This window comes from Lissotriton helveticus, chromosome 6 (assembly GCF_964261635.1).
Source record: "Lissotriton helveticus chromosome 6, aLisHel1.1, whole genome shotgun sequence".
NCBI classification, from domain to species: Eukaryota; Metazoa; Chordata; class Amphibia; order Caudata; family Salamandridae; genus Lissotriton; species Lissotriton helveticus.
This window is the reverse complement of record NC_136067.1, coordinates 908,821,998-908,848,725: the sequence shown is the minus strand read 5'-3', so window position 1 is coordinate 908,848,725 and position 26,728 is coordinate 908,821,998. Positions and strand designations below refer to the sequence as shown.

At 47.1% G+C, this 26,728-nt stretch overlaps 1 protein-coding gene across 2 annotated transcripts in view; it reads right to left on the bottom strand.

The window, feature by feature from the left end:
- LOC144761595 (uncharacterized) overlaps nt 1–26,728 on the bottom strand; it is a 489,105-nt gene that overhangs the window by 59,458 nt on the left and 402,919 nt on the right. For both annotated transcript variants that reach the window (XM_078646893.1, XM_078646894.1), the window contains exons 11-13: nt 24,671–24,886; nt 16,758–16,901; nt 11,548–11,697 (exon numbers count right to left, since the gene is read on the bottom strand). In XM_078646893.1, coding sequence (XP_078503019.1) covers nt 11,548–11,697; nt 16,758–16,901; nt 24,671–24,886 — 510 coding nt within the window. The remainder of the gene's footprint in view (nt 1–11,547; nt 11,698–16,757; nt 16,902–24,670; nt 24,887–26,728) is intronic.

Genomic DNA, 26,728 nt, shown 5'->3' with positions numbered 1-26,728 from the left:
TCCCAAGGATATACGTGAAACTCACTGAGAGGTAGTTGTTCCAATAAGAAAGTGATAGTCAACTTATTCTGGTTGGTTAGTGGTATTGATGTGGTCTCCGGAAATAGACCAGGTTGGGTCTAGATGAAGATTATAGAATTCCTCTTTTTGGAATTAGTGCCCTCACGCACCCTTGCGAGTGTCTTGCTTCATCATTGGACTTAACTCCTCGTGGGGCTGGCGCTGCTATACCCCACGGGTCCCGCGAGAGGGATCTTTGTCGAAGTTCTTTTGAAGGAGGTGCCGCCGTTGTGCATGTGGGTGGGTGGGCCTATCTAAGTGAGTGAGTGAGTGAGTGAATAAAATTACCTTCACGGTACCAAGAAACAAGTTTTATTCAAGGGTCCGGAAGATAAGGTTAAAAAGACACCAAAAAGGAGGCTCTCCTTAAAGCAAATGTTGCGGAGGGACAAGTGAATTCCTGCTGCTCTCAGTCGTAAAAGTGAGTAAAAAGTGCAATTTGGTCAACATGTTTTGCTCAATGTGTGGGTCCCTAGTAGATCCTAGTGTGCTTCGTCAGAACTGTGAAGTGGAAGAAGAAACATGGGAATCAGGGAAAGACACCCTATAGTCCCACCATATCTACACTGAGGTCTAATGCGTCTTAGCACTATGAGGAACGTTTTAATCGTATTCCTTAATCCCAACCCCTCTAGTTGACGGTTGGCTCTCACCGGCAGACCCTGCGTTCGTAAAGATGGAGTTATTCAGCCTCCTTACTTGCAGCCTGTAACCTGCCCTGCCGTCCTAAGTCGATCCCAGCGGTAAAGCAGAGACTAAATTAGATAACGACTAACAGCTCTATTTGTGGTCGTGTGATCGAGCAGTTACTCTTATCAGGAGGGTGTGTTAAGCATTTACTGTATTTACTCAATCCAGACTGATGGCACACACTTAGAAACAGAATCCAGACCAATCAGGTAAATATTAAGGGGCAGATTTACTAGCCCCTTGCGATACTTTTACGCCGCCGTTGCGTCACTTTTTTGATGCAGTGGCGGCGTAAACCATGCACTACGTTGCGACTTATTTACAACGTGACGCATCTAGGCAGATGCGTCACGTTGTGAAGCCCTGCGCCACATGAAACCTGTGTCGGGTTTCATGTGGGCGATCTGTCGCAGGGTGGGTGTACCCTCGCAGAAAAGCCACATAAAACTGATGCAGTGAAATCTACAAGATTTCACTGAGTCAGTTTTACGACGCTGCTGTGTCAAATCCTTACGCCTGCTTGAAGCAGGCGTAAGGAGTGATGCACCACGTTAAGTATGGGCGGCCCCTGTGCATTGCAGGAGTTGCGTCATGCTTCCGACGCTACTCCAGCAATGCGCCGCCCGTACGACACAAGATGCGTCACGCATCTGCCCCTCTTTGCACCATGGTGCGCCGTATTGTAAATGTGATGCATCTGTGGTGGCGCAAGGGGGCATTACATGATGCGTCTGTTCTGGCGCATCCCTGCTGATTTGCAGAGATGCGCCAGAAGTTGTAAATCTGCCCCAAAAAGTATAGTTATGTTTTATTTCTAGAACCAAGCAGAACTTGGCACATGTAGCTAAAGCACAAGTTACTACTTGTGTAACGATATATCTGTAAGAGACATTAGTTAGTATTAGATTCCTTACCTTAGAATATCCCCAGGCGTCAGACTGGATCCGGAAACTTTTGCGTAGCAGTACCCTTGCGCGTCGGTTGGCGTCGTCTACGGCTCCGCGTCCGTCGTAGGCATCATGGGCGCTGTGATGACGTCGTCGGAGTACTTAGACGCCGCCTCCGGGTGCTGACGTCGGTTCTTAGACACAGCTTTTCCGCGCCAGAAACGCAGAGCCATGTTAAAAACCAACACTGGTGCCATTGAAACTAGGGCCCTGAAAGGGGTTAACCCTAACCCTAGATATTGGTTCGCAGAACGGGGAGGATGGGTGGGTCGGTAAGGAATCTAATACTAACTAATGTCTCTTACAGATATATCGTTACACAAGTAGTAACTTGTGCATCTGAAAGAGACACGTTAGTATTAGATTCCTTACCTTAGAATAGATACCCCAGCAATACCAACCCCGGTGGTGGGTCTGCGAACCAATAATCACACCAGAAAGTCCTGGAGGACGGAACGGCCAAAGAAGCCATCTCTCCGGACTTGGCTGTCCAGGCAGTAGTGTCTTGCAAACGTGTGCAGCGATGCCCACGTAGCTGCCTGACAGATGTCCTGTAAGGGCACACCCCTGCCCAGGGCAGTGGTAGTTGCCGTGGCTCGGGTAGAATGAGCCCGCAATCCAGCAGGAGGCTCCTTCCTAGCCAAGGAGTAGCATGCCTGAACACACAAGATGATCCACCGGGAGATGGTCCTCTTGTGCACCACTTTCCCCTTCTTAGCGCCCACGTAACCAACAAAGAGTTGGTCATCCACCCGGAACTGGCGTGTGCGATCCAAATAAAACGAGAGCACGTTTTGGGTCCAGACGGTGGAGCAGCTCTTCCTCTTTAGAGGGATGCGGTGGCGGAAAGAAGGTAGGCAAGGTGATAAACTGCCCGATGTGGAAGGCCGCGACAACCTTGGGCAGGAAAGAAGGCTTAGTACGCAGCACCACTTTGTCCGGATGGATAGAAAGGAAAGGCGGAGTACAAGAAAGGGCCTGGAGCTCACTCACTCTCCTGGCAGAGGTGATGGCAACCAGCAAAGCAGTCTTCAAAGTCAGAAGGCGAAGAGGACAGTTGTGAAGTGGCTCAAAGGGGGCGCACATCAGAAACGTAAGAACCAGGTTCAAGTCCCACTGAGGCATCACAAACGGAACAGGAGGAAACGTGTGTGTGATGCCCTTAAGAAATCTATTTACAATAGGGGACTTGAACAAAGAAGGTTGATCAGGCAGCCTTAGAAAGGCTGAAAGGGCAGAAAGGTAGCCCTTGATAGTGCCGCAGAGCCCTGCTGGGCAAGAGAAAGAAGGAAGAGAAGAACCTCAGAGAGAGGGGCAGCAAGAGGATCCACAGCCTTTGCTGTGCACCATGCCACAAATCTGTTCCACCTGCAGGCGTATACCGACTTAGTGGAGGGACGCCTGGCTGCCAGAATGACGTTACAGACTTCAGGAGGCAAGTCAAATGGCCTCAACTGTCGCCGCTCAATCTCCAAGCATGGAGGTGAAGACTGGACAGGTTCGGGTGGAGGACCGTCCCCTGCTGCTGCGACAGAAGGTCCTCCTGAAGAGGCAGACGAACCGGGGGATCGACTGACATACTGAGTAGCTCTGGATACCAGTACCTTTGTGCCCAGTCCGGAGCCACAAGGATGACTTGGGCCCGGTCGCGCTTGATCTTCTTCAGCACTCTGGGCAGAAGTGGTATAGGCGGAAAGGCGTACAACAGACCGCAACTCCACTCGCGACGAAAAGCGTCTCCGAGCGAGTGCCGCCTTGGAAATTCCAACGCGCAGAACTGATGACATTGCGCGTTCTCTTCGGTGGCGAATAGATCTAACCAAGGCTCTCCCCATTACCGAAAGAGGCCTTGCGCCACGTCCGAGTTCAGACGCCATTCGTGATCCATCATGCACCGACGGCTGAGCTCGTCCGCCCTGGCGTTCAGAGAACCTGCCAGGTGTTGAGCCACCAGGGTCACGCCCTGGCGTTCCAGCCATTGCCAAAGGCGAAGAGCCTCCTGGCAAAGGGTCCACGACCCCACCCCGCCCTGTTTGTTGCAGTACCACATGGCGGTGGTGGTGTCCGTGAACACCTGCACTACACTCCCCCGGACAGAGGGGAGGAATGCCTTCAGTGCTAGACGAATCGCCCAAAGCTCCAACAGGTTGATGTGGAGCCGGGACTCCGCCGGAGACCAGATGCCTCTGATCTCCGCCTCTCCCATGTGGCCTCCCCAGCCCTGGAGAGACGCGTCCGTCACAACTACGTGCTCCGGTTTTGGAAGGGAGAGGGATCTGCCGCTGACCCAATCGCGGTCCGTGAGCCACCACTGCAGCTGTCTCGCAGTGCCCTCCGAGATCAGGACGTGGTCGGACAGGTTGCCCTGATGCTGGGCCCACTGAAACTTAAGGTCCCACTGCAGAGCCTGCATCCGCCACCTGGCGTGATGCACCAGAAGGATTCAGGAGGCCATCAGCCCCAGAAGCCGCAGCGTCAACCTGACCGAGACCCGGGATAACGGCTGAAAGATGGGAATCAGAGCCTGAATATCCCGGACCCGCTGTTCGGGTGGATAAACCCGAAACTGCGCCGAGTCTAGAACTGCTCCGATGAATAGGAGCTTCTGAGAGGGGCACAGGTGTGACTTTGGCACATTGAGGGAGAACCCCAGCTGGTGCAGGAGATCTGCCGTAGTCTGGAGGTGGCTGACGACTGTCTGGGGCGAGCCCGCCTTCAACAACTAGTCGTCGAGGTAGGGGAAGACTGACACCCCTAACCTGCGCAGATGAGCTGCGACCACTGCCATCACCTTTGTGAACATCCGTGGGGCGCTGGTAAGGCCGAAGGGGAGCACGGTAAACTGAAAGTGCTCGTGGCCAACCGTGAACCGCAGGTAGCGCCGGTGGGCCGGCAGGATGGGGATGTGGAAATAAGCGTCCTGCAAGTCCAACGCTCCCATCCAGTCTCCTGGGTCCAGGGCAGCTAAGACCTGAGCCAGTGTCAGCATTTTGAACTTCTCCTTCCGGAGGAAGCCATTGATGTTCCGTAGGTCCAAGATCGGGCGCAGGCCCCCTTTGCCCTTCTTGGGTACCAGAAAGTAGTGGGAGTAGCAACCACACCCTACTTCTGGCCCAGGAACGCGCTCGATGGCCCCCTTGGCCAAGAGGGCCGTAACTTCCTCCTGCATAAGTCGCAAATGATCCCCCGATACACAGTGGTTCTGCGGTGGCATGACTGGAGGTGGTGCTTCGAAGGGGAGGGAGTAGCCCCTTCGGACGATTTGCAGCACCCACCTGTCCGAAGTGACAGTGCGCCAGTGGAGGTGGTGATGGCGAACCCTGCCCCCCACTGGCGTCACATGGGCCTGAAAGCACGGACTAGGAGGGTTTTGAGGCGGATGCTGCGGGGGAAGGTGTGGACTGACCTCGCCGTTGACCCCTACCGCCCGTACGGCGGTTCCCACGGCCGCCACCGCGTTGGGTATTGCCCTGCAGAGCGTGGCTAACGGCACGTGTGGGTGCACCCCTTCCGTGGCCACAAAAGGAGTGAAAAGCAGCCGATTGCTGGCGCGGACCGAGAGGCCCAAGGACTTGGCCGTAGCCCTGGAGTCCTTAAAGCGCTCGAGCGCATGGTCTGCTTTGTCGCCAAAGAGGCGACGGCCATCGAACGGCATGTCCATGAGTGTGTTCTGGACATCTGCCGAAAAGTTGGCGGACCTCAGCCAGGCGTGGCGTCTGACCGCCACCGTCGTTGCCATCGCTCTACCTAGCGAGTCGGTGGTATCTAGTCCACACCGGATGGAATATTTGGCTGCATCCCGGCCCTCCACAAGGGCTTGGCCGAGTTTGGCCCGTACCTCCAACGGACACTCTGGCAGCACTTCCGCGACCGTATCCCACAGAGATTGGGTGTAACGGCCCAAGAGGCATGCGGTGTTGGAAGACCGCAGACCCAGACTAAGGGATGAGAAGATCTTTTTACCATACTGCTCATACCTCTTGGATTCCCTGTCCGGCGGCGCCGACGGGAACGCGGTCTGGGAATTGGAGGCCTGGATGACCAGGCTCTCGGGGGTGGGGTGGGTGGACAGGAAACATAGGTCGCCCGGGGCTGGGCGGTGGCGTCTGGCCACGTTCCTATCTACGGGCGAACCCGTAGCGGGCTTGGACCAAGTGCCCAGAAGAACGTCGGTCAAGGCCTCATTAAAGGGCAGCAGAGGCTCGGCCGAGCTTGACTGCGGTTTAAGGACCTCAGTGAGGAGATTAGTCCTCACGGCCGCGATGGGGAGCTCAAGGCCCAAGGCCTTGGCAGCCCTCATCAGCACCACACTGTAGGTTGCCCCCTCCTCCGAAGCCACGGTAGGAGGGGAGACAAAACCAGTGTCTGGAGAGGTGTCCAGGCCACTGGCCTCCCCAAGGTCTCCTGCACAGTCCTCATGAGACTGACACTCTCTGGTCAGAGGGTCCTCAGACCCCTCCCAGTTCTCTTCATCACCCATCTCCTGAAACTCAGGGTTCTCAACTAATGGGGCCTGTTCATAGAAGTGAAACTCCCCAAACGACGTCTGTAGCGGCGCCCATCGGGGCCGTTCCGACGTCTGAACAGGAACGAAGGTGGAACCGGGGACGGCGCCGCCCGAGGACGGCGCCGGAGGTGACACCTGAGGGTCCGACGCCGGGGAGGTCGTAAGGTCCACCGGCGACGAACCAGATCCCGAAGGAGGTCCAGCGGCGTCCTGCGGTGCCGGGCCCGAAGGCGCCGGTGGCGCCGGAACAACTGAACCCCTCGGCGCCGGGCCCGAAGGCGCCGGCGGCGTCGGGATAACGGGAACTTGCAGCGCCGGGCCCGAAGGCGTCGGCAGCGTCGGGGCCGCAGCACCCGACGGCGTCGGGGCCGAACCCCCGACCCGCTAGGGGTCCCAGACGGGTCTGCTGGGCCCGAAGGCACCGCGGAGCCCGTCGGAGGAGAGAGGTTCCTCATGGCCATGAGGAAGCGCTTGATCTCCTCTTGCGACGCGTTCAGCCCAGGGACCGTAGGGTATGGGGCTGGACGCGGCACCCGCGACTCCGACGGAGCCGCGTGGGTGGTGTCACCCGAAACCCCGGCCGCATCGCGCGAGCGTCGGGGGGAGTCCGAAGAGCGATGACGCCGCTTGGACTTCTTGTGCCTCTTACCTGACGACGACTTCGACCCGGAGGAGGGCGGCCTACTCTCGGAGCTGTGGTGGCTCCGAGCCCGCGACCTGTCCCTCGGCCTCCCATGGGAACGAGACCTCTCGCGGCACGGGACCGACTGCCGGAGTTTGAGTCGCCTGCGGGACCGCTCCCGCCTGGCTTTCGAAGAGAGGGCCCGGCAGTCGGAGCAGGCCTTGTCGTCGTGGTCGACGCCTAGACAAGATAAACACACGCGGTGAGGATCCGTGACCGACATCAGGCGGTCGCAATCATCGCAGTGCTTAAAGCCGGGCATCCCTACGGCCCCGTTCGGAGTCGAAAGACTTCGAGAAACGATCAAAAGCGATCAAAAAAGTTAGTCAAAAAATGACTAGGGTTACTGCTTTTTCCAGATCTGCGCTTGCTGGCGCGGAAAAAAGAAGAACTGACGTCAGCACGCGGAGGCGGTGTCTAAGTACTCCGACGACGTCATCACGGAGCCCACGACGCCGACGACGGACGCGGAGCCGCAGACGACGCCTACCGACGCGCAAGGGTACTGCTACGCAAAAGTTTCCGGATCCAGTCTGACGCCTGGGGATATTCTAAGGTAAGGAATCTAATACTAACGTGTCTCTTTCAGATATACACTTTCAAATGCAAGGCAGTACACAGAGATGCAATTGTAGTTGAAATTGGAATTGCTACTGGTTTGTATTAGCTTACGGTTTAGAATACATAGAAATTACTTTTGGTTACTTTTAGATTACATTTCAGTTACTTTGACTATTTGGGGTGATGTGCCTACATATCACACAATGTGTCTTGCAAAATACAGGTAAGTACGACAGTGTTGGGTTCAAAGCAAAGTTACTTTGTTTTCTGTACAAAAGTTAGTTCAACACTTAAAACATTTTGGAACATTGGTTACTATGGGAGAAAAGGTGGTTATCGGTTTGCAGGTAAGTAAATGACCTGCAAAAACAGCTTTTGGGGGTTATAACTAATGTTCAGTTTGACAGTCAAATTCCATGACCAGCGGCACTAGGGCGGCCAGGTGCAAAGTGCAGGGGCCCAATGTTAGCCAATAGAGCTAGGGGGCTTTCGGTCAGGGGCTGCTTATGAGCAAACCACTTGGTTGTGGGAGCAAAGCTCCTGGGTTAAGATCAGCACTGCAGGGTCCAACAATCAGCATAGGAGCTGCACCACCAGCGGCATGGAGGTGGCCGGGTGCAAAGAAGACATCAGGAGCGCTGTGGTTCTGAATGGAGATCTCTGATTTGAAGAAAAAACTGCAGGCTCGGCAAGGAGGTCTCCTGCAAGCGACCACCGGCAGCAGAGGTAAGTTGTTTTCTTGGGGGATGCCTGGACATTGTCGTTTGGGCCACCCAAAGCTGAGGGGCATCGGGAGCAGGGGTGTCTTTAGGCGTTGGTTCTTCTTACCAGCTCCGGTCGCTGGACCACTCAGGTTGAGGCTGCAAGCATCAGTCTGAAGTATGAGGTAGGTCAGAGATCACCAGATACCAGGTCAGGATCGCTGGGGAGACCGCCTTGTGGTGTAGGGCCACTCGAACTCAGGCCGTGGGCATCGAGCACAGAGTGGTGCAAAACCGCGGAGCGACCTGTATCCGGGTTCTGTGTTGGAGTCTTTGGTTTAGAAAATCCGGTGCTCCGAGGTGACAGAGTGGTTCTGGTGAAGGCAGGGAAGGTCTTCCTGGCCCTGGATGGCTGCTGGCTGTGTGACACACTGAGATTTCGCTGTTTGCATGTTGAGGTCGGGACATGCCGGCAGGGCTGTGGCTAAAGCAGTTGGTGTCCTCTTCTTCTTTCTTCAGCACAGCTCTTCGGCCCTTCTTCTTTCTTCTTCTCTAATCCGGGGAGGTAAGTTTCAGGGTCAACCCTAAATACTAAATTTAGGGGTGTTATAGGGGAGTGCAGATCGGGACCAATAGTTCCCCTCCTTGGGATGAGTATACCCCCTATTAAGCCACCCTCCAGTGGGAAGGGGCATGAGCCTCTCTTTAATTGGCTGTGTACCCTCATCATCAAGGTAGAGTGGGCTCAGATGAGTGCTTCAACTCGCCTCCCCCACCTGAGGGGTGGGGTTGCCAAAGATGGGCACACCTCTCTTCCTCACTTGGTTTTCCCACTGATTCCCCTGCGCAAAGTGGGGGTCAGAACTGGTGGGAGCCTGTTGCTGGGGACAGAATAAGGCAGGGTCAGCTCTCAAAGGCAGCAGGTCTTTCAAGCTTCCACTTGTGGACCCAGTTCATCCTAGGGAATGAGGCATGACACTTGTGCCCATGATGGGCTTTGTTTCTGGACCCAGAGAGCTGAGGCCCGCTACCCAGGAGTCCAGAAACCTGTCTGGTGGTGGCAAAAGACGGGTAGGCATTCAAGACCAGGCTGGTCATTTTCCAGGGGGCATCTCTAAAATGCTCTCTGAGTGCATTTTACATTACATCCCACACTGGCATCGGTGTATGTTTAATGTGTTGAGAAGTTTGCTACCAATCTTCCCATGTTTCAGTAAAGCCATTATGGAGCTGTGGAGTTCGTAGTGACCCCCTTGCAGACCATGTACTCTTTATGGCATTACAGCACTTAGAATGTCTAAGAATGGACTTAGACACTCTAGGGGTATAGTGCTCATGCAACTGTACCCTCTCGTGTGGTTAAGTGCACCCTGCTAGAGGGGTGACTTACCTAGGTCCCAGGCAGTGGATTGCCGGCATGACACACAGGGATGTGTGCCATGTTGACTTTTCACTTTTCTCTACACTCAACCATGCAGCCTGAAATGGCAGTGTGTGGGTGTTAAGGTTCAGGGTCTCTAAGGTTGGCACAATAGGTGCTGCATCCCTTAGAGGCCATCCCTGGTCACAGTTCCCTTGGGACCACTGGTACCTTTTACAAGGGGCTTACCTGTGGCCAGAGATGTGCCAATTGTGGGTACAAAGGTACAGTTTTGGGGAAAGAACACCGGCCCTAGAAACCTGATTGGCAGGAACCCAGGGCAATTCAAGTCAAAGTGCATCAAGTGTCAGCACAAATTGGGGAGGAACCATGAAAAAAGGGCACTTTCCTACAAGAGTGTGTAAACTAAGTATTTAAATATGATTTTAAAATATAGGACCTATTTCAAGATGTCCAGTATTCCACAGCTGTAATATTGTACCCACCTAGGGATATCATTAATACCAAGTCCCAGTATTAGTGGGTAATGATGAACTGATCACCTAGGAGCCCTACAGAATCAGGAACAGCATGTGGAATATCAGCTCGTAATCCCATTCATTATACTGGGATCAAGGTCTTCCAGGGAGGACGTGGGAGCTATTTCCCTTGTAAAATATGTGGTATTACCACACCTGTTAATAATGGGTGTAGTACCATGGGAGTTACCGGCCCCATCAGGAATTATGCTCCTTAGGGGCATTTTATAAATTATTCACATATCCTAAATGTGGATTAAGGCAACCTGAGCTAAGCAGAGAAATTTATAAACTCACTTTAAGCAAGTCTTTGTCTCAGAGAATGTTCTTAGGGTCCGATGTAGGTGTCCAAATACTGGTCGGAAACGGCCGAAAATACAGATTTTCGGCCGTTTCTGACCGGTATTTGGACATTGGTATGTAGGGCTTTGAAAATCCTACAGAATCGGTAATTTTACCGAATCGGTAATTTTACCGAATCGGTAAAATTACCGATTCTGTAAAATTACAGAATCGGTAAATTTTACCGATTCGGTAAATTTACCGATCGGTAAAATTACCGAGACTGTATTTTCCTATGTAGGTAGCACTTCTAACAGTGCTACAGGGCCTTTAGAATTCGTTATTTACCATGTAATACAATTGCATGGTAAATAACGAATTCTTGTGTACATGCACATCTGTGCATGTACACCTGTGCCATGTGGCACACATACATGCCCTAAGGGCATGTATGTGTGCCACATGGCACACAAGCCAGAAACAGGGGTGTAACAGGGTGTCAAAGTGACACCCTGTCCCCCTTGGCAATTCGGTATTTTTGCTTCAAGGCCCATAGGATTCAATAGCAAATACCGATTCGTTATTTACGGAATCGGTAAATACCGAATCTTACCCATTCGGTAAAAAATCCGAATTATTACCTACATCAGATTTACCGATTCTAAAATACCGAATTGGTATAATTCGGTATTTTAGAATCGGTAAATCTAAATTACCTACATCTAGCCCTTAGTCTTTTATTTTGCACTGGTGCTAACCAGACCGGTTACCATTTTACTAATGCTGCAAAAAATGATCTAGCCTATTTCCAAACATTCTCATGGCATGCTAATTATCCCATCAGCATACAAATTCACAGTCAATTTAAGGCAAAATAGGATTAAGCTTCATGGTAATTGGTTTAATAGACCACAACTTAACTATTAGAACATATTTCCAAAGATCACTTGAGAAGAGAACTTAAACAATGTAAAATACTCTCTCAAATCTTTCTTCCATCAATGCTCAGAACTTCACAATATTCTAGAAGCATTAACAAATCCTTGACAACGGTTTTTGGTTTGATATCCATAGCAAATCCATCCAGATCTGTTATGTTGTGGTCTTCTTGTAATTTGCATTTGTATTCCTGGTGGATTTGTACTTTACATCTATCGCTTTGAAGCCTACCATGGGAGCTTGAGTTTCTCCTTAAGACTACGATTCCGCCCCCAGTACCTTCTCTTGTTCAAACGGCGTTATCCTTCCCTGATGAGGTGTTCTCCTCCCGATAGGAGTTGTGCTTCTACTGGGTAAATTGGCAGACGAGGAGCGGTCCCTCTCCCTGGATTTCAGGATCTCCGTCCTCTCTCCAAGGCTATTTAATACCTAAAAGCAAAAGTGGATGTGTTACATCACACAATACGTGCTGGTAACTTGAAATATAAAACAAGTTATTGACAACAAACAGAGGCTTCCAGGATCATTACGTTTGCCTCCCTTAAGTTAACTGCAACACTATTAACTGTATATGATTTCTTGGTGTGTGATAGATATTTGAGGAAATTCCCATTGATCCAATGTGCTTTTTAATTTTGACATGAATATTGCTAGGAACACCTCTGGGAGTTTGTAACTATTCCTGCACTGAATATTCTGTATGGAATGATCTTCTATTATTTTTCACTCCCCGAACACCTTTCTCTTATCACCTGTTTTTTACACAAATACATGGAGTTCGTATAGCGTAACATTGTATGTTATATCTTCTATCCCTTCTTTAGAATTATTCAGGGGCTTATTTATGAGAACCATGTGTCACCTTTGCACCACATAAAGTTGTAAATACATAACGCAAGGCAGTCAATCCGATTTATGAAGCTCCGCAAAACCACCCTGCGTGGCTTTGAGTGGCCTTATATATCATGAGTAAGGCGACGCAGCACACATCGTGTGTCGGCTTACTTTGCACCCGGGAGATGTTCCATGGGCATTGAGTGGGTTTTCCCATGCAACACCCATGGAATTTGGCGCTGCCCCAGATTTACAAAAAAATGTAAACCTGGGGAAGAGCGAAATCCGTACATCTCCCGAGGTGAGGCATAACAAGGAGAAATAACTTCATTTCTCCTTGTTTTTTCCTCTTTCCGTGTGTGCTGCATTCTTCAGCACACATGGAAAGAGGAAAAGGCCTCTTAGGATTGTTTTTGTGTAGGAAGGTGCCCCTTCCAGCAAAAAAGAATTATTTACCAGAGTCTATATATTTCCAACATCCAGAGTCAACTCCTATGATTCATTAACCCCTTCTCAGGGCCATCTACCAGTATCTCTCTTTTGTTCTTTCCCTGCCCTTTCCCAGCCCCCATATATCTGCAGTCATAGTCATTTATGGTGGAACAAACATATTCCCAGTTCCCACATATTTCCCCTACCCTCATTCCCTGCCTGTCCCTTTCCAAAGGTATTTCAATGAGGGGCTTTAATGTGATACTCAAAAATGGATTGTCATTTCAGGGTTCTTTACCACCTGGTGATCGGCACTCCTCAACACACCTCATATAACTCAAAATAAAATACAAACATTGAGGTGGTGGGTACCTTGCTGAAAGTGATTTGTCAATGGTGTACCACAGCCACTACACCAGCAAAACACACCAATGTACAGCCAAGCGCACCCATTCCAGCCAAACACAGCAAAAGGAGCGATTTGTATGGGTTGGTTTGAGAGTCAATGGGCTGTCTCTCAAAATAGGCCATATAGAGGCAGGCCACACTAGGGGCAAATGTGCTCCCCATGGAAGTGCCCTGGGTCTGGTGATAGAATTGTCCTTTAAACTCCAAAAAGTTTTCAGTTAGTATCACAGTCGCACATTCCATAATGAAGGCTGGTGGGGTGGGTGATGTCCATAATTCTGCATTAAGTGCTTCCTCAATCACCTGTAGTGTAGCCCTCTGTGGGATGTTGGTGTAGAGGGCTTCCACGTCCAGGGTGATGAGGAAGTCAGCGGTTGGAAGAAATGATCACAAAACTGTGATAACGGTTCGAGGACAGAGTCAATGCCAGACACAATGGGCCGGCCCGGGACTGGTGTCGTACCCTTGTGTATTTTAGGCAGGATATAAAAGAAGGGGACTCTGGGATCTTTCTTTGTCAGAAAATCAGCCTCTTTCTTACTTATCCAGTTGTGACATTCGGCAGTCTCTACCATGCCTGAGATCTTGCACTTCAGACGTTCTGTTGGATTAGTCTGAATAGGTGTATAGTATCTCCTGTCACCCAATTGTCTTAGACACTCAGTATTATAGTCTGTGGTGTCCATCAGTACTGTAGCTCCCCCTTTGTCTGCCTGTTTAATGGTGATGGAAGGATCATTGGCTAGAGGGCATTTCTTACACTCTCTTGGCAGTTGGGATATATGCATGTGCCCTATTAGTTTAATTACCTCCCGGGAACTACTTTAGGCACAACCAGTTTGTTGCAGCATTAAATATGCCCGGTTTTACTGCGATCCAACCAATATTTTTAAATGTAAACTAGATGGACTTACTTTGCCGCCTCCAGTGGTAATATTTTCCTAAACAGTAGGAGGGGTACGCATTGACCTTCAGTACTTGTTGTCCACCTATGTCACATTTGGTTTGTCCGGTGTCTTACATAATCAAGAACTTATGTTTACTACCACTAGCCTGCAAATCAAGCGGTTGTTCCCGGAACTTGACCTGCCGGGTACTGATGTTGTAGCTTACACCCACATTGATAGGTGAGTGCCAGATCCTTGTACTTGTATTAGAGAACATATTGCTGCACACCGTTTTTAATTCGTTTTTGAAGGTCTCTTCACACTGAGCATGCTAAACACTTCGCTCACCTTGGATGAGACCATCCACATTTGAGTGCATGTTTAGTATACACCTACTGAGACATGTCACTCTCCAATTTGTTTGGTGTCACAATTTTATGTTAGTGATAACGCGACCTGTTGTGATTTGCTTCTTTTGTCTCCCACAACAGGCAATTACAGCACAACACAGGTACCTTTGAATCTTTACACACATTGAGAGATTCACCTTAGCTATGTAAAGGCTCTTTGTAGACAGTTTAAAATAGCACAGACTAGCTTTTTTATACACGGTCCTGAAGAATCGCTGGTCAATAGACACTTAGCGAGAAACATGTCGACCTATTTATCTATTCACTAGTCTAGACTCGCACCAGGGAGCATTATTTCCCTTCGAGTTTATTCTACTTCTTTTTTAACTTGGAGTAAGGGACCGCTAGAATAAACCTGATCCTGGTACCCTTTACCCCAATTTTAACCTCCAATAAACGTCTACACAATACTAGCCCCTCACCCGCACTTCACCAATACGGCAGTTGCAAAAAGATCTCCGCCAAAGAGCCCCTCTTTGAGGTGTTGCCCGTTGGGTATTGCACCGCCGACCCAACGAGGAGCATTGACGATGATGAAGCATGACACCTGCAAGGGTGTGTGAGGCCATTATATCCAACAAATTAGATACCTAAGCGTTCTATCACTACGCACGGGTGTCACCAACACCAAACGTCCACCTGGAATAGGAACAGCCAGGTACCTTTTGTATTTCATAACAATTGGGGCGAACACCTAGCTGGACCTACCACTCCCCCTGTGAGTGGCAAACCCGCCCCCTCACTGTCTCCCTTCTTTGATAACACAAGAAGGATGAATAAAGCCAGGAGCTGTTTGCCCATATGTGTAAATGGCATCAATCCAAATTTACATATTCCGTAAAATGTGCCACTTTGTAAAATACATACTTTAAACAAATATGAGTTAAAAATCGCTCCTTTTGCTGTGTTTGGCTGGAATGGGTGCGCTTGGCTGTACATTGGTGTGGTTTGCTGGTGTACTGGCTGTGGTACACCATTGACAAATCACTTTCAGCAAAGTACCCACCACCTCAATGTTTGTATTTTATTTTGAGTTATACGAGGTGTGTTGAGGAGTGCCGATCACCAGGTGGTAAAGAACCCTGAAATGACAATCCATTTTTGAGCATAACATTAGAGCCCCTCATTGAAATACCTTTGTAAAGGGACAGGCAGGGAATGAGGGTAGGGGAAGTATGTGGGAACTGGGAATATGTTTGTTCCACCATAAATGACTATAACTGCAGATATATGGGGGTTGGGAAAGGGCAGGGAAAGAACAAAAGAGAGATACTGGTAGATGGCCCTGAGAAGGGGTTAATCAATCATAGGAGTTGACTTTGGATGTTGGAAATATATAGACTCTGGTAAATAATTCCCTGACAGGTCATTGATTTAGCTTCATTTACTTCTTTACTTCTGCAGAATATCTGCAGAACAGACAATCTGAAATAGTACGTTTTTCAGAAAAGCATATTACCGCATTTAACTTTTGCATTTTTTAAATGTTGTTCTGTTTCCCGGGTAGAAGAATCCCTCTTACTACACACCATGAACAACGGTAGTGATCAGGGCACTTTCCATCCCATTTACACACTTAATCCAATATGTTTTGGGACTACATTTACATTTGTAAATAGAGAAAAAAATCCATGCGGCTGTTCCATCCCGTTGCAAAGATCCTACAATTCTGACCACAAAGCAGGTACCCTGCAAGAATGCCTGCGCTCGAGCGCCACCACTAGGAGAGAGCAGAAGGGCTATTTTTGTAAATATGATACAGTTCTGCTCTTTCTCTTTCGCACACTTTAGTGTAGCAAGTTCCCTTACTGCATTGTGTTGCAGTAAATCTGGGCCGTTTTACTCCTGAAATTGATGAGTAAGCCAGGAGTAAGTCTAACCTACTCATGCTCTAACCTTTGGGAATCAGGTCAACAGACTCTATGAATCAGAATGTGTCATTTGCACCCGCAGACGACACTTTTGCCCAGTGAAATAAAAGTGAGATTTGATCGATAAGCGATTTTTTTAAATTAAGTCTAGGTTTTGTCACTGAAATAATTGCATTGGTGTTGTTTAAGATCTGCATAATGGATCACACTCCATTTTTATTCCTGTTAATGTATTTCTTCTTCTCACCACACACATTTTAATGCAACGACAATTAAACAATGAGAAGCACGTCCAATCTTCTAAACTTCGAAAAATCCCCTGTATTCAGCTTTTAAATGTTTTCAACTGACAAACATTGCACAAGTTGAATGCATTTGTTAATAAACTTCCACTAAGGAGTTCAATCTTGTGCCTTCATTAGTATCCAGCTAATCCTCGGAGGAAAATGACAATTCAGATACAGTGCGAATTTGAACACAATTTCTTTAGACAAACCTCCACCCTCCAGAGTTGATGAGGGGCAATTTTGTCTGTGATTGTTAAACATTTTTGAGTGCTCTAAGCACAAGTTGATGGCAACGCAATTGTATTATAGACCTGTCCTGATTCTCTGATTAAGTGAATGGTTTAATAATGTTTTCCATACTTTAACATTTGCTTCTGCAGAAATCCGGTTTTCGGATGGTGTCTTCCGACCCACAGGTGTGGTACTGCGACTCTTAGGTGCGCTGCTCCCCAGTCTCTCCTCCCTTCTCGATGGCGATGTCCCTCTTAATATTGCCTGAGCAACCTAAAGTAAAAGGATGTGTTAGACAGGGGAATCCTAAGGATTGTTGGTACCATAGGCATGGCATATCTTGAGGATCCCTGTTTACACATTTCCAGCTAAATGAAGCCCTCATGGTGCCAAAAATGTGATTTATACATTAAACTTCAATAAACGAGGGCATTTAAAAACATATAAAAGACATATACAAGCCGCCCGGTGTCTGCAAATCAATAAAATCTTGAAAAAGCATTGATCAAGCCATTTCTTTTTCTGCTCAGATCAAGATTTTTTTCGGCTTACAACAAAAATATTTCACGCGGACCTTAGGGGCCGATTATGATGGTGGTAAATCCGCGACCGCCGGGCCGGCGGTGAGGTCCACCAGTCCGGCGGTCGTGGATTTACCACCATCACCCTTAAAATTTCCACCGCCAAATTAGGATGGCGGTGGGAAGGGGAAAGGAACCTCCGCGGACGGAAAGCCCGTCCGCCGTGGTCCTGCAAGGCGGGCTTTTTCAGCCTGCCTTGCGGGACCTGGTACAATGTGCCTATGGAGGCAGTGCTGTGGGCATTATGATGCCTGTCTTTTGCGGCGGAGTTCCCGCCGCAAAAAGACAGGCGGAAAATACCTTCAAGGGCCAGTTGCGAGCCCCCAGGAGGTGGGGGGGAAGGGGTGCTGCACATGGGGGGTACCTATGGTACCCCCTACATTTGCATGTACAAGGTGGCAGGCACCGCACGGTGCCTGCCACGTTGTACATGCAAATGTGAAACATGTATTATTACATTGTGCTTACAGGATGCACCCGTCAGTGTGACGGGTGCATCCTAATTCGATTTGCGGGACCACTACACCTATGGTGGGCGGTCCCTTTTGCCCCTTGGTGTCTAACTAGCCTGTTCTTCTCATTGGAAAAAAAATCTTTGCAAGGGTGCCTTGGCGGATATTTAGTGTATAATATAAAATTACGACATATACACATATTATTAGATATTGGAGCTTTAATTGCCAGAACTCCGTAATGCATAACCATAAATAAATGCATCTTCACAACTGACATTCTCGCTGCAACAGGGAAAATCAAAGCCCTGTGGGAAGAATTTTCATCATCCCATTGGGTAAAATCCCATCATTTTATCCTTAATTCTGTTGTCCTATCTTAGCCCTCCTTTGAGGCCTCTCTATTTAGACTTCTCTTGATCGACAGAGACCCCTGGCTCTGTTGAGATAAAGTGGGAAGAGAATGCAATAGCTACATGAGTAAAACAGGATGAGAAGGGAGGTCGAATTAGAGATAGCACAGAGGAAGAGAGATAGGTGAGGTAAATCACCAGAACAAAAAGACAGAGAGCAGCAGGGACAGTGATAGGTAAGGATTTAGAAAGAGATAGAGAGGTAGGGAGAGAGACATGGAGATGGTGAAAGACAGATGTGAAGGGAGAGGGTTGGGGTATATTGGGGGGGCGAAGAAAAAGTGGAAGGACGACATATGATGTAGTCAGAGAAGAATGGACACATTCAACCAGAAAAGGAGTACTGAGGTAGAGAGAGGGGCAAAATAAGAAGTGAGGTATAGAAAGGCAAGTCAGGTAAAGAGAATAGTGAGGCTGTGAGAATGATAGAGAGGTAGGGTAACGATTGAAACAGAGATGAGGTGTTAAGAGAACAGAGGTGAAATAGGCAGAAGTGAGGCAGAGAAAGAGTGCGTGGTTGATACAGTGTTAGAGAGAGGTTGGGGTAGAGAGGATGGTGCCGTAAAGAGAAACAGAAACAGGGAGAGTGTGGTATTGAGAAAAGTAAGGTAAAGAGGGCTAGGTGAAACAGAGGAGGAGGTAGAGTGAGCAGATAACAGTAGGAACAGATAATGAAAGAGAAAAAGAAACAAAGGTAGAGGTAGAGAAAAACAGGTGGAGGGAAAGGACTAAGGAAATAAGATTGGTGTAAAGCAGAGAGGTATGGTAGAGGGAGCAAAGGCAGAAAGATAGACACGGCAGGAGGAGAGTAAATGTAAATGTAAATTGATACTTGTATAGCGCACTACTCACCCGCAAGGGTCTCAAGGCGCTTGTACGAATACCGCTGTGGAACCCATCCTGGCTTTCCCTGTGAGGTGTCCACTCCTGGGCACCCCCAAGGTGGAGGCCAGGCATCCTTAGCGTTGTGGGGGCCGTTGTGGAGATTAAGCAAGCTATTGCCCAGAGTTGCAGAGTGGGACTCCATGATTGGAATAGGCACCGAGGCGAGAATTATCAGGTCTGTGGAATTTTTGAGCTCAAGTCCCGCCGAGGCGGGGAATTGAACCCTGGTCCCGGGCTAGACCTCTGCATCAGGGTCTGCCGCTCTAACCATTGAGCCACACTTCTCCACAGAGGTGAGGTAGTGATCGAATGGTGAGGTAAGTTGAGAGATTGGTGACAACTAAAAGGAGAGGTAGATAGAAAGAAAGGAGGTACTGAGAGAGAAGTTGGTAAAGAGATAAATGAAGTACAGGTAGAGGTGAAGTAGAGCGTGGTGAGGCAGCAAGCAAGAGAGGCGGTATATAGAAAAAGAGAGACATAGAAAGGTGCGGTAAAGAAAGATGTTGTTGAAAGAGAAGTGACATTTATGAAGGGGCGATACAGGGAGCTGAGATTTAAATCATGGATTGAGATATAGCGAGAGATGAGTGAGGGAGAGATAGCTGATGTAGAGAGAGGTGAGAGAGAGGCAGAGATGTAGAAAAAGAGATATTGAGAGAGAGATGAGGTTGTGGGAGATAGGTAGATACAGGTGAGGTAGTGACAGTAGAGAGAGAGAGCATTGAGGTTAAGTACAAGAGAGATGGGAGGTAAATGGTTGGGAGTGATGTAAAAAAGATGCTGTGAAATAAGAGCGGCATGAGACAGACATTTGGGGAGTCAGAGAAAGCGAGGTAGATGGTGACAGAAGAGGTATCCAAGAGACACAGGGCTAAATAGAGAAGTGCAGTTCAGAGTGGGCTGGGAATTTAGTGATTGTTGAGGTTGGCAGAGATTAGATCAAACAAGATGCAGAGGTGGAGAGAGATATGAAATAGAGAATGGTGATGTTGAATGAGGGTGGGAGGTAGAAAAAGAGGTAAAGAAGGCAGAGGGAGGTATGAGTAAGAGAGAGGTAGAGAGAGAAATAAGACATGAGAAATTGCACACTTTGCCCATGCCATACATTTTCTTTGATCTTATAGGGTTGTAAATGAGATTAACTTTGTGACTGAATATGTATTATCCTTAATTCCACATCCACTAACCTAGGCTCACCTTGTGATGAAGTGATAAGGGAAAAATAGTGGATGAGATATGCTTGCAGGTCAATAGATATTTTGACTATGATATAGTTGAAGGACACCACTTGAAGATGGGTGGGAGGGTGAGAAGATCGTCCTGACATCAGTGACAAATGTTGTGGCTTTATGCAGCTTTGACAAGAGTTTCCAATATGATTACATTTGCTGAAGAACTAACTTAGGGGCATATTACTAAAAGTTCAAATTCATGCAAAGTTGCTGCGTTGCACGAACAAGAGACTGCTGAACAGAGCCATATATGCTAAGGTATGGCGCTTTTCAGCTCTCTGTCTGTACTGACACACTTGAGGCTGCCTAGCACCAAATCATTCACCCTTGCAGCATGCAGCGAGGATGCCAGTGTTACAAGATACAGAGGTTGTGCCGGAAGGGACCATTTTTTGCACAAAATCAACCCTAACAAGCAATTTCCTCTTTGTATGTATGATGCAGAAGGCTTCCCGTATAGAAAGAGGAAGCAACAAGGAGAAATAAACGTACTTCTCATTACGCCTCTCTGTGGTAGGTGTACCATTTGGTCACAATCCCAGGTTTAGTACCTTTAGTAAATCTGTGACTGTGTCAAGTTTTATGGCTGGATGCATGGGAACGCCCACGCTCCACTCATGGAATTCCTAGCAAAACAAAATGTAATGCACTGCAGCAAAAGCTGCTGTATTGTGTTACATTTCTTTATAAAGTCTTGGAAGGCACCACAAATAGCCCGATGCGTAATTTGTTAAATTCATTTAGGGAAGTCAGTGTAATGACTTTTATCACTCCAGGACAATGTAATTCCTTAATAAATCTGTAATGTAACTAAATTACTGGGGAAAAATCCTTTAAAACGCAACTTTTACCACGCAGTGCTTTTACATCGCAACTTTTACAACGCAAACCATTACAACGCATTGCGCTGGGGGGCGCTCTAGGATAGGGAATAGATTTAATTTACTATCCAACACCTTCCCTAGTGTCCACGGGACTGGAGTTGGAATAGTAAATTAAACTATTCACTATCCAGCACCCCAAAGCGCTATGCGTTGTAATGGTATGCGTTGTAAAAACTGCGATGTAAAAGCATGCGTGGTAAAAGCATGCGTTGTAATGTCGTACATCCAAATTACTGTAATAGGGTAGACTACCTAACTTTAATCCTGGACTGGAAAATATGACCAGGTTAGTGAAAATGTGGCTGAGTCTGCACAGTTGCTTTTAGATATTTATTTCACTTCACTACCCGGCGTTTACCGTCGGCAAATCTATCTAGCACAGGGGGGATCCACAAACCTCAGGGATTTATCCTCTGAGGCAGATAGCAGGAGTTACATTACGAAAGGCATTAGATCTGGATTCCGGCACTCTTCCCCCCTGTGCCTCTCACCATGGAACAACAGGTTCCATGTTATTTAATAGCTCCCTAGCTCATCCAAACAGAAGGTTTAGAATGCTGGTATTTGAATTAATTTGTTTGATGCATTTTTGCATTTTATTATGCGGTTCAATTTTCACAAAGTGCTTAGGTAGGGGTTCTCAGCTTCTGCAATGACTCAATTTGGGTCCACAGAAGCCAAAAGGTTAATAATCAATGCAGCAGAGAATAGGATAGAGGGCAAAAGGATCAGAATTCGGTTTAAATGTTAAAGTCCAGATACAGGGCTCTACTAGTTTGAGGGTGGGGGTCTAGAAAAGGGGGCCAAAGGAAGGAGGGCTCTTAAGAAATTGATTTTAGCAATTTATACACTTGCACACTATTACATTGCATGTAGGTATAATCTAAAAAGTAGTGTGCACAAAGGTGGTCGTGTGAAAGTGAAGAGCGCAAGTGGACAAATGAGGAAGACCAAGGAAAACAGCGAAAAGGCGCGATAATATATAAAATTGGTTATAGAACATAGACAATGAAAACGGAATTAATGAAGGGCATGTTAAGAAATTTAAAATATTATCGTGCCTTTTCGCTGTTTTCCTTCCACATCCTCACATGTCCACTTGCGACGTTCACTTTCACACAAGCACATTTGCGCACACTACTTTTTGGACTACACCTACATACAATCTACTAGTGCTGATATAACTAATACAATTTGTATTTGTAGTTCTTAATACAGATCGTTTGTCTTCTAAAAAACTGTTGTCTCCTTGCTTCTGTCGCAATTGATTTTGCATCCTATCTATTTGCCTAGAAATTTCACCTATTGAGAATGTGTTGTTTGTTACATACAAGTCACCCAGGTCTCAACTGGGTTTGCGGGTTATCTCCTGTGTTTTTTTCTGTCTCATATCAAGACTAACCATATGATAGCAAATTATACAACCTGAGCCCAAAACACTCTGTATATCTTGCCACTGCTTGTGAAGCTTATGCTCATTTGGGGTGCTAGGAGATTGATTCCCTTATTGCCATTTTCTGTGACTCAAAGATAGATTTATCTTTTGTTAACCTGTTTACCACGGCAGACATTCTGCCACGGTGCGGGCGTTCGACACAGTGGGCGGGGCTGCGCCAGCCGTTGGTCGTGCGCAGTACTCGGAAGGTAGTGCTCGCGTCGGCCAATGGCCGACGCGAGCACAGAACTTTTTCAGACTGAAATGGCATGTCGATAGATTTTCTTTAACCCTGTTTTCTGCCTAAACTATATAGTCCATAAAGCAGTCTTTATTCAACAAGTTTGAATGTATTAGCAAGCTATGTCCTGGTTTATAATGAAACAAGCTTTGGAACAACATTACACACTGAATTGTATTTTAACTGTAATGTACTTTCGTATTTCATTATAAACTTCACTGTACTTTATAGATTACAGAGGTCAGTGTGTTCTTAATATTAATATTTTCTAAGACATTATGAGACAAATCAGAATCACTAATGTATTTTTTGGTCAGTTAATAAAAACCTTTATCAGTTTAACACAACCCAAAGTGTCAATAACTCAGACAATTCATTATTCTTAAATATTCACCACTTTTACACAATCTCTACTAAAACATGAAGTATGGATCACATTGCATTTCTCACAGAGATAACCACACAAGGACCGGCCTGCGGTCTTACTCTCTCACACACACACACAAGCATGTGTGTGTTTTTACACATATAAATGTTAATTGTATGCACACTTACATGCACCCATGGACAAACACCACCCCCAGAAACACACACTTACAATACACATGTCTGGTACAGACACAGACTCAACAGCCAGAGGAGGCTCCTCTGTTATGGCGACGGAGCACCCGCCCCACACGTGGGACCAGCATGAATACATGTCAAATAAAATGATAATAAAGCAATTAATAAAACTGCTTTATCATCATTTTATTTTACATGTAGGAGAGAGACACAGCTGAGTCTTGAGGACGGGACCATCAGCAGCAGGAGGAGTGGTGGGCACAGGGAACCAAGTGCGCATGTCGGTTTGGCCGGCCGTCTTAGGACAGCCAAACCGACATGCGCACTCGGATATCTCCAGGCTGTTGTTTGAAGATATTAGCAGGGCTCAGGAACACAGGCTCTCAGTTCTTGCTGCAGTGCAAAACCAGCCCGCTCTGCCAAATCCAGCACTTCTCTCATGATGGGTGATACCAACATGAGAACAGTGTCTGGATAGGCGCTGGGGAATCTGGAAGCCTGTGTGTGCAGCTCCTGTACATCAGGAGCTGAACAGTGTGGCAAGGCAGTGGGCGGCAGAAGGTAAATTTTAATTTTAAATAGTTTTGGCCCTGCCCTACCATTTTTTCCATGCCAATGGCCGCCACTGCACAACACAAACACGCACATATGGCATATGGCAACATTTTTAAGCACATAAAAATAATAAATACTTCATGAATGCACCTTCAGAATTGCCTTTTAAATATATAGCTTTCAACAAATTTCTTCGGAAAAATGCGGTGAAAAATTCACCTTTGTGCTCTCTACATTTTCAAAAATGTCCTGTATGGCTGGGAATCCTTTATGCCAAAGTCCGAATACCCCTTGGCAAAATGTGGACCCGCTAGCTCCTCTCACCCCCTTAGTATTTACATTGAATCACCTTCTGATTTCACCAATATTGGTGAACTGGGAACCACATGAACAATTGTAACTGTGTGTCAGTGCAATTCTCTGTCAGAAGTAATGTGAAACGGATGACCAACGTCTCAATATTGTCTGAGGCAAATAATAAGAGCGATCTCATTGTATGTGCAGCTATGAGGGGCCTATTCACAAAGGTAAAGTTAGACGAAAGTCTAACTTTACAACCTTCGGTAATCACAAAGGGCATTTACTACTCGTAAATGCAAACTTTACGACTTTCAGTATTCACGAATGGCATTTACGAGTAGTAAATGCCCTTTGTGAATATTGAAAGTCGTAAAGTTAGTCTTTCGTCTAACCTTACGTTTGTGAATCGGGCCCGTAGGCCTTTAAGATCAGCAAAGTCTTTCTAATCTCAGGAAGTGTGATGTTGAGAACATGTAAACGGAGATCAAAATCATGCCTACCGGTGACTCGAGTCTACTCTGCTCCAGATCCAGCACTTCCGGTTTCTTTCCCACCTCCACCCTCTGCTTTTCTGCAACCTTGAGCTCCCCTCGCAGGGTCCGGTTCTCTTTGGTCAGGGCCTCCACCTGGTTTCGGAGCTCACTGTGGGATGAGGACCAACGGGATTCGTTTCTCCTGAATTCCTCCTGGAGTGCAATCATTTGATGTTTCAGCATCTGTTGTAAAAAGGAAGTGACATATGTACTTTTTTTTAAAGTTAGGAACGTGATTTATGCAAGCATAGGTTAACTAGCTACACCATATTTTTTTTCCATCCAAGCAAGCACACTCAAGAACGTTTTCAAGATTCTTTTCGAACAAGCAGATGTTTTCAATGTTATCCTTGCATTGTTAAATCTTGTAACATCACAAGCCTTACAGTAGGTGAGTGTCCCTGTGCTTTTCTGGTAAGCAATCAGTATACTTGTAGGCAAATACCAGCATACTGCAGTCCTCAAAATCTTCTTCTCACAGGCTACAGTAAGGTGTCCCCCAAGACTCTGCTCTTTGCCCACTTCTGAATAACTTTTACATGCGCCCTTTATGGTAATTGCTACACGCGTATAAGACACTCTTTCAAATATATGCAAATGATATTCAAATATATATCTTGCAAGAAAACAACTTAGATTGTAGACCCAGCATCAGCAAATGTCTATGCCTCATCCAATTTTGGATAAGACATAGCTTCCTGTGTCTAAATGGTGAAAACAATACATCTTATTACTTGAAGACCATCAATTCTTTTCCATGTATTTGGCCTGATAGGCTATGTTCTGCTTCATCCAATACTCTGATAGTAAAAAACTAGTGAATCATCATTGACTTAGACCTATCTTTGATCCACCAAATCAATGCCGTTATTAGGGGTGTCAACTTGGAATTCTACATGCTATCACAAATGCTCCTTAAGACCACTCATTGGCTTGAGTGGTCATGGGGCATCTATACTACTGTAATGTGATCTATGATGCCCTCCCAAAGATGCTGATAAACAATCACCAAAGGCACACAAACTAAGCTCAACATTGTTCTTGAATCTGTGAAAGCTAGGCCGCATCAAACAAGTCCGGAAAACTGGCATCAAGTCGTAGTAAGTAGAAGCCAGGATGATTACATTAGCCATGAGGTCTTCTGAAGCAAAGGCCTGTCATATCTACAGAAAATGGCCCCACAATACACTCCCATCTGGACCTTGTTTCCACATCTCAACAACTGAAACTGCATTGCCTACTCAAGTTGTAGAAACAATTTGATTGATTCTTAGGAGTGTTGAACCTCAGACTAAGGAATGGCCTACACACCAAATCACAGATGAACCAAATGACATTGTGGTCATTGTCTTAATCCAATCTTCTGAATGTCAGGTTTGAAGAATGTAGGTTTACAGTTTTACCTAATCCTACTCAGCTGTAACAATGTCTATTACATTATTTTATGCTACACTTAAATGCCTGTATAAAAGATCTGGTGATAGCCCAATTAGTGTAAAAATGATTAGAAGTGATTCGTTTTTCAAAAAAACACCATATCATGTGGGTTAGGGTTTTGCATTCTCAACAAATGTACATTGGTTGGGTGCTGTTTGTCCCACCATCATCCCCTATTGGACAATGGGTGTCCCTTAGCACGGTCCGAATCTTAAAAGTGGTAAGCTTACCATTGAGAATCAATATCTCCCTCAAATGATGACTAAAGTGTGATTAAAAAGTTATCCTACACAACCTTCTTCTTAAGCCTGACGTAAGTTACATTTGGGTGATGTGGTTGACCGAGATGGCACAACAATACTTGTCTAAAGGCTGCATTTAGAATGAGACACCACTGGTGATGTTTTGCCAACATAAAGCCAACAAGCTAACTACTGGAGATCTTGAAATCGTACAAACCCTTGTGGGTGGGTCAGTACCTTGCCCCGGACAGGCTAAGAAGCTCTGCCAGCTGACTAGGTGGCTGGCACCACCGGCCTTCAGGTAACAGTCACCCCAGGCAAAAGTGCTGGGTTTGTCCGCCTCTCA